Source organism: Pteropus medius, unplaced genomic scaffold (assembly GCF_902729225.1).
Source record: "Pteropus medius unplaced genomic scaffold, Ma_sr-lr_union100, whole genome shotgun sequence".
NCBI lineage: Eukaryota > Metazoa > Chordata > Mammalia > Chiroptera > Pteropodidae > Pteropus > Pteropus medius.
In genome coordinates, this window is record NW_024342471.1 from 13,071,136 (window position 1) to 13,078,984 (window position 7,849).

Genomic DNA, 7,849 nt, shown 5'->3' on the forward strand with positions numbered 1-7,849 from the left:
TGGAGAAGTGGTGATTGTGGTTTTCTGAGGCCTGAGGGGTGGTGAGAGATACACGGTTGGTGTATGACCACAGCTCTCTGAGGGCCGGCCCCTGACCCAGCCTGTTCCTGGGGTCGGCACTAACCTTTCAGACTGCTCCCCAGGGTAATAACCCGTTTCCTCCTTGAGTGGCAGCAAGGTTGGGGACATGTGCCAGAGAATTGTCTTTGCTACTCCCTCCCTCATGTGGTGGGGATCTGTCAGACAGGCTTTTCCTCTTTTTGCCTTTCTCTCTAAGGGGTAAGAAGCTGTGCCATTTCTTACCCCGTTCTCAGCAGCCAGGGAGCCTGGGAGAAGGTTCCTGCTCCTACTTTTCAGATTCAGAACAGTGGGGTCCCAGCCATTCCCATAGGCTGCAGGTCCCTGGGGAGGCACTCGGGTCACTGCAGACACTCCCTTCCCGGCCCGCCAGCGCTGACTCCCAGGGGCATATTCACGGTTCTCCCCGTGGCCCGGGGCAGGGCCTTGCAAAGTTCCACCTGGACCCCAAGGAGCTTCCCTGTCAGATGCTGGACTCTGTCCCCAGTCACATCTGTCCTGGAGCCTCCTGCAGGCCAGTGGTGAGGACTGTAACTAGGGTACGTTGCCAGCAGTGGCACCTGCTGGCACCTGAGCCCTGGCCGGGAGGGACTGCACTGTCATGGGGGCATCTCTCCTCTGCAGTGTGCAGTCAAAGCCCTCTTTGACTACAAGGCCCAGAGAGAGGATGAGCTGACTTTCACCAAGAGCGCCATCATCCAGAACGTGGAGAAGCAGGAGGGAGGCTGGTGAGCTGGGGGCCCGGGCCGGAGAGCCGGGTGGACCGAGCTCTGGCAAATGCTGACACTGAGGGGCTCTGTGTGCTGATGGACGTGTGTGGGGCGCCTGTCACATGTGTCCTAGCAGTACCCACCTTGGCTTGGCTTTAGCGTAGGGGTCCCTGTCAAAGGATGCCCTCTTTGTGGGAGTTTGGGTGGTTGCTGGGGTCAGCACCCTGTTACTTGTACAGGTGGCGGGGAGACTATGGTGGGAAGAAGCAGCTATGGTTCCCGTCAAACTACGTGGAAGAGATGGTCAGCCCGGCGGCCCTGGAGCCTGAGAGGGAGGTGAGAACAGAGCCACGTTGGCGGAACAGGGAGGGTTCCCGTCCCAGTTCTCGCCTGTGCACGCACCCGTCATGGTGTCAGGCGTGCCTGTGCTCGCACAGCCACCCAGCACGTGATCGTCACACCCTGTGGTGCTCATGGTCTCCAGTGTATACATGCCACATCTATAGACACATGCACACTTGTAAGATATATTTGTCACGTGCACACAGACATTCTCTCACATGCACGTGTATAGGAGACATGCTGACAAGCCTGTGGGCTTTGCTTCCCACAGCACTTGGACGAGAACAGCCCCTTGGGGGACTTACTGCGGGGGGTCTTGGATGTGCCAGCTTGTCAGATTGGTGAGCCCCTGTCCCTTCTTCTCACCCACTATTCCTCAGAGTCAGGCGCTCCTTCGTGGGTCTCTCCATGCTCCAAGCCGGGGGAGGCTGATGTCTGGGACCCCAAAGGCTGCCTTCACTCAGCGCTTCCCCTACTTGGATACCCCTGTGGTACCCTAGGTTCCCTTCTTCACCCCCAGCTCTGACCCTGGGCCAGGCACTGTGGATGATGATAATGGCCGGCTAATATCCACAGTCCTAAGTGGTTGGGTCGCAGGGTGTGACAGAGGGTTAGATAACCCAGGGCCCAGGTTAGAGGTCTGCGTCGGCCAGACTGGCTGTCCTCAGCTGTCAAACGGGCCTAGTAGAGCGGCACTGCCTCCCTCTGGGCTGTGGGGAGGAGGAGCGGGGAGGAGGGAACTCAGTGGAGCCAGTGCAGGGGCATCAGAGTGTCTTCTCTTGCTCCCTCAGCCATCCGTCCCGAGGGCAAGAACAATCGACTGTTCGTCTTCTCAATCAGTATGGCATCGGCGCAGTGGTCCCTGGATGTCGCTGCCGACTCACAAGAGGAGCTGCAGGACTGGGTGAAAAAGATCCGTGAAGTGGCTCAGACCGCAGATGCCAGGGTGAGAACCCGCTGGAGCCCACAGGGGTGCTGGGTGGGCCCTTTGGGGGCCCCGTGGGAGCCCTGTGGGAGCCTGTCAGGTGGCCGAGGCCTCCAGCTCCCGCCTCTAGGCAGAGGGGTCTGGAGGGAACAGACGAGCAGTCAGTGACGTGGCACGTTTAGGACTTGCTGATGTGTGTGGGACAGCCAAGTGGGTCTGCGTGGTGGACAGATACACAAGACAGAGGTGGACATGTCTTGGGCCAGAAGCAGGAGGGTATGCCCAGAGGCTCGGGATGGGTGAAGAGTGTAGAGTAGAAAGAAGAGCCGGGGAAGGGCAGGCAGCGGGGAGGCTGGGGGCAGCCGGGGTACTACTGTGTGGAGGGCTGGGGAGGGACACATAGGCTCAGTAAGAACCTAAAAGTGCCTACCGGATTTAGCAGCAGCAAACGGCCCTGGTGATACTACCGAGAGCCATGTCAGAGTTGTGGCTGGGTGGCATGGGCATTGGGGACTGTGGAGTGGCCGGTCTGGAGGGCCTGGCTGTGGGAGAGAGCAGAGGGCACGCAGGGCTGGGATCCCGTAGGCATTAGTGCCAACAGCTGAAGGAGGCAGCGGGAGATGAGAGCAGGTAGCAGCACCGGCCTCTGGAGGAGGAGGCGCCTTCCAGTAAACCTAGGGAACAGAGAGAAGGAAGTAGTCACAAAGTAAGGGAGTTACGGTTTGGGTGCTGTTTCCCCCAGCCATTTGGCGGAGAGTGGAGGGGCCACAGAACAGACCTGCAGTTGTTTTGGAGAACGGGCCTCCGTGAGCCGGGCAGAGAAGGGGTGGGTGCTGAGGACTGTGGCTGTAGAGCTGTGGCCTGTGAGGATGGATTGGCAGACCAGGTGGTAAGGGGTGGATCCGGGGTCTAGGCTGAAAAGGGGAAGAAAGAGCCTGTGTATAGGAGCTCCTGATGGGAGAGTGGGTCTCCACGGGTAAAGAGGATAGGAGCGGGGGACACTTGAGTGGGCTTCTGTCACTGAGACTTGGCCATGGCAAGTAGATGGTTGCATTGGAACGCGGGGATGCAGAGGTGAGGCTTTTAGGCCGGGGTGGTGGAAGGATGGTTCGTAGGGTGCAGAAGACTGAGCTAGAGGCCCGAGTCCCCAGTGAAGTCACAGGGAAACCAGGAAGTGGCCTTTTTCCCTGAGGGAGCTGGGTACTAAATGGTCACAAAGTGTCACTGGGGCATGTGTGGCAGCGAAGGTCCCATCTTCTGAGTGTCTTGGAGGACAGGTTTGTCTTCAGGGGTAGAGAAGAGAGAGGATGATTTTGGGGTGAGGCCGAGGCTAGAGGGCGCTTGTTCACTGTCCCGTGGGCAGGGGAGGGCCCAGCACACCTGCCATGGGGACTGCCCGAGGCTGGCGGGAGTTTCCTTCTCTGGCCGGGGGCTGCAGGGTCTGGTGTGTGTCAGCAGCTCACTGAGGGGAAGATGATGGAACGGAGGAAGAAGATCGCCCTGGAGCTGTCTGAGCTTGTCGTCTACTGCCGGCCTGTTCCTTTTGATGAAGAGAGTAAGGCCCAGCGGGGCGTGCATGTGTGTGGGTGCCCTCCAGAGCGGGTGCAGGAGAAATGTTTTTTCCCTTAATGTGGCAGAGGAGGAGCTGGCCCCCCAGCACTGCCTGGGTGGGAGAGGCTCTGTAAGTGTTCTCCCTCTTTGGCCCAGAGATTGGCACAGAACGCGCCTGCTACCGCGACATGTCATCCTTCCCGGAAACCAAGGCTGAGAAATACGTGAACAAGGCCAAGGGCAAGAAGTTCCTCCAGTACAACCGGCTGCAGCTGTCCCGCATCTACCCCAAAGGCCAGCGGCTGGACTCTTCCAACTATGATCCCTTGCCCATGTGGATCTGTGGCAGTCAGCTGGTGGCCCTCAACTTCCAGACCCCAGGTGAGGAGGTGCCCTGTGGGGCGGGTAGGGGTACCCCCTCGCAGTGGGGCTGGAGGCCACTGTAACCTGGCTCTTGCAGACAAGCCTATGCAGATGAACCAGGCCCTCTTCATGACCGGTGGGCACTGTGGCTATGTGCTGCAGCCCGGCACCATGCGGGACGAGGCCTTTGACCCCTTTGATAAGAGCAGCCTCCGTGGGCTGGAGCCATGCGCCATCTGCATCGAGGTAGGCTTGCGGGGTGGGATAGGGGCTGCTCTACAGGAGCTCAGTTCAGGAGACAGGGATGGGGTGCTAGTTAATGACTGGGGAAGGGGTACTGGACTGAACTTGAGCTTGAGGAAGATATAATTGTCCTCTGGATGGAAAGGCAACTGGGCTAAGCATAGCTGGTTCTGGCACTAAGGAATCCAGCTGTCCAGTGAGGCCAGGTTGTGGATAGCCACTGCCTGGAAGAGGTAGGCAGAAGACGGCCGGGCAGGAAGCTAGTGCCAGTGGTGAGCCAGGGGCTCCTCTGCAGGAATAGGCTAGCTGGCACAGGAGACTGGGCTGGGGAGACTCCCGCCCCCTCGAGGCCCCAGAGCTCTCACGCCTTTGTAGCAGTCCTTGAGCACCCCTGATGCCCCCTGGTGAGAAGCTGTGACTTCAGCCTGGTGCTGCTGGGTTCAGGGGGTGGGGCCTGAGCAGTCTTGGAGGACTAAAGACAGCACGGGGTGAGTATCTGCTTCTAAGAGAGATTCCTGTTATTTTTCTTGGGAAGTAAAAGATTTCCATGTTAAAACAGACATGGATTTAATGTGAAGTAGATTACAAAAACTCAGATGAAAATTTTCTCTAAAGCTCTCTTCAGATGAATTTTTGCTGGCAGTAGCTGCTCTTAGGGACTTAGCGGGCAGTGTCCTTGGGGCCCAGCAGAGGGCGCACTGTCTCCACTGCATAGTGGGGACTTGGAGGGAGCAGAAAGGACAATTCTGCGCCTGTCCTTGCCTGCCTTACAGGTTCTGGGCGCCCGGCATCTGCCGAAGAATGGCCGGGGCATTGTGTGTCCCTTTGTGGAGATTGAGGTGGCTGGAGCTGAGTATGACAGCACCAAGCAGAAGACAGAGTTTGTGGGTGAGCCTTCCTTCCCCCCATCTCCGCATCCTCCCAGAGATACCGAAGGCTCCTCCCTTCGCACCATGACCCCATCTTCTCCAGGCGGTGGCCTGAGGCTTTTTCCCCTTGCTTTCACAGTGGACAATGGCTTGAACCCCATGTGGCCGGCCAAGCCCTTCCACTTCCAGATCAGTAACCCTGAATTCGCCTTCCTGCGCTTTGTGGTATATGAAGAAGACATGTTTAGCGATCAGAACTTCCTGGCTCAGGCTACTTTCCCAGTGAAAGGCCTAAAGACAGGTGAGGACCCTTCCCAGAGACAGCACGGGGCAGGGGTGGGGGCTTGGCTCCCTCAGGGGCTGAGGGCCAGACTTCCCTCCTCTAGGGTACAGAGCGGTCCCTTTGAAGAACAACTACAGCGAGGACCTGGAGTTGGCCTCCCTGCTGGTCAAGATCGACATTTTCCCTGCCAAGGTAACTAGCGGGGCGGGGTGGGAACGGCCACCTCCGTGAGGTACAGGGGACTCGCTGACCTCTTGCACACTTGCCCTCATTGAAGCAGGAGAACGGCGACCTCAGTCCCTTTGGTGGTATGTCCCTGCGGGAGCGGAGCTCTGATGCCTCAGGCCAGCTGTTTCATGGCCGGGCCCGCGAAGGCTCCTTTGAAGCCCGCTACCAGCAGCCATTTGAGGATTTTCGCATCTCCCAGGAGCATCTTGCGGACCACTTTGACAGTCGGGAACGAAGGTGAGGGGATGGGGGGTAGGTGGCGAGTGTTCTGGAGATGGGACAGAGTGGCTCCATCGTTCCTTGGTACTCCTGCTGCCTCTTAGGTAGAAAGAAGAGTTATAAGTATCTGGCTTTGGACTGTCCCACTAGGCTGCAAGGCCCCACTGCCAGTAAAAACACTCATCCCTTCTGTCTAGGGCCCCACGGAGGACTCGGGTCAATGGAGACAACCGCCTCTAGTTGTGCCCCAGCCAAGTTGAGAGCAGCAGGTGCTGCACACCTCGTGGAATGCCGTGAACTGGGTTCTTTGGAAGCAGCCTGCCACGGCAGCCTTCCTGGTCTCGCAGCCTGGAGCCTAGATTCCAGCAGTGAATGCTAGACAAAAACCAAGCCATTGATGTATTACTGTTTGGGGCTTCCACACCCCAGCCTGGGTGAAGGCAAAAACTACTGTCTCGCATTAAGCACACACACCTGGCCCCAACTTCTGGGGTGGATCCTTCCATCTTGTGGGGCCAGGACCATGGCTGCAGCCCCTTGGGGAGAGAGGCTGCCTCAGCCAGCAGCACAGGAGGCTCTGAGGAGCCGCCAACATTCCCGAGTGGAGGAGCAGCCTTGCTGGGCCAAGGAAACAAAGTTTACATTGTCCTGCAGCTTTAAAACCACAGATGGGCAAGGTGGGAGGGTAGCAGCCCCCGCAGTTTGGTCCCAGAGCCGGGCGGAGAAGCACAGGGCCTGCCTAGAGAGGCGCTCTGCCTGCCCGAGAACAAGGACACAGCACAAGGGCACATCGCCCATGGCTGGGCACCGTACCCAGCCTGAAAGATACAGGGGATTACCTTTAAAATAGCAGTATTGGGCATCACAGGCCACATAGAGGGTTGCCCTGTGAGGAACCAGTGGAAGAAGCTGAGGCCCAGGACACTATTTTCATGACCAAGGACAGTGGCAACGGCGAAGTGTCCTAGAGCCATAGCAGCACCTCTAGGCCATGGAAGGACAAGGACCCAGAGCTGGGCATGTTACACCACTGTGGGCCATGCCACCTGCCACTGCTCATGGTGGGGCCCTGGATATGAGCCTGGAGGACCTGCTCACCTGGGCAGACAAGTTTGTGGACATGCTACACGATGCGTCATCAGCAAGGGTGTGCCACCAAGATGCGGCAGGTCACAGAGGGATCGACAGACCAGAGGCCTTCGTCAGGATGATCGGTGCCAGTGTGACCAGAATGGACTGCAAGTTACCGAGCTGGGGATTTTGCCCAGTATATTCAGGAAACTCCTGCACACAAATCACATGCCCTCCTCAACGAGGCACCCTCCAGCGGTCCCGCAGACCAGCTACAACCCCATCCTGTTTTGGTCAGAAGACCCCTTTCCCCATTGCAGCGGAAGACCTGGGATCTGAATCTGCCAGGTGACACCATGAGAGGACACCTGAGAATATCTCAAGTCTTAAATCAGCTGAAAATCCTATTACTAGACATACATGATGTTGGAGTTTAGAATTTTAAAGTTTATTTTTTGCACACACTATTTCTCACTATCTTCCTTATTTCACGTAGGATGTAGGATTTTCTATGTCTTCCATCTCTAACCTGAAAGCTGCTTGGTGAGGGGATCGGGGAAGCAAAATGAAAGAACTCGTCTGTGCACTGTGGCAGAACTGTTATTTTTTAGGATTTTACAGCTCAGCTAACAGTGTTACCTTTTCAAGATTTATATATACTCTTAAGAAAAACCACTGAGCCGTTAAAGCCTTGTTATTATTCGGTCCTAATAGTGATTCAGTTTTCTATAGCTTTTAGGGTAGATGGTAAATTATTTAACATCATGTTAAACTTTCCATATCATGAGTCGTAAACTGATGGAAATCATACAGTTTCTGAGGAAATACACCAGTTTATTTAAACTAATTCTGAACTTGTATTTGAAAGTATGACCTCACAGTCTTAATTTGTCCATAGCAAACATGTTTATATATGGCTGCCAACGTTTGGTTTATAATTTAAATATTAAAAACTTTAAATTTTATT

The 7,849-nt window shown here is 56.3% G+C and overlaps 1 protein-coding gene across 3 annotated transcripts in view; it reads left to right on the forward strand.

The window, feature by feature from the left end:
- Nucleotides 1–7,849, forward strand: part of PLCG1 (phospholipase C gamma 1) — a 36,012-nt gene extending 28,163 nt beyond the window's left edge. Inside the window, exons 21-32 of one of the 3 annotated variants that reach the window (XM_039864341.1) lie at nt 703–806; nt 1,028–1,124; nt 1,402–1,471; nt 1,922–2,076; nt 3,514–3,610; nt 3,763–3,987; nt 4,067–4,215; nt 4,986–5,100; nt 5,221–5,382; nt 5,468–5,556; nt 5,642–5,829; nt 6,009–6,578. In XM_039864341.1, coding sequence (XP_039720275.1) covers nt 703–806; nt 1,028–1,124; nt 1,402–1,471; nt 1,922–2,076; nt 3,514–3,610; nt 3,763–3,987; nt 4,067–4,215; nt 4,986–5,100; nt 5,221–5,382; nt 5,468–5,556; nt 5,642–5,829; nt 6,009–6,051 — 1,494 coding nt within the window. In that variant the 3' untranslated portion in view covers nt 6,052–6,578. Of the gene's footprint in view, nt 1–702; nt 807–1,027; nt 1,125–1,401; nt 1,472–1,921; nt 2,077–3,513; nt 3,611–3,762; nt 3,988–4,066; nt 4,216–4,985; nt 5,383–5,467; nt 5,557–5,641; nt 5,830–6,008 lie in introns of all 3 variants that reach the window. The other 2 variants (XM_039864342.1, XM_039864340.1) reach the window with 2 other exon arrangements.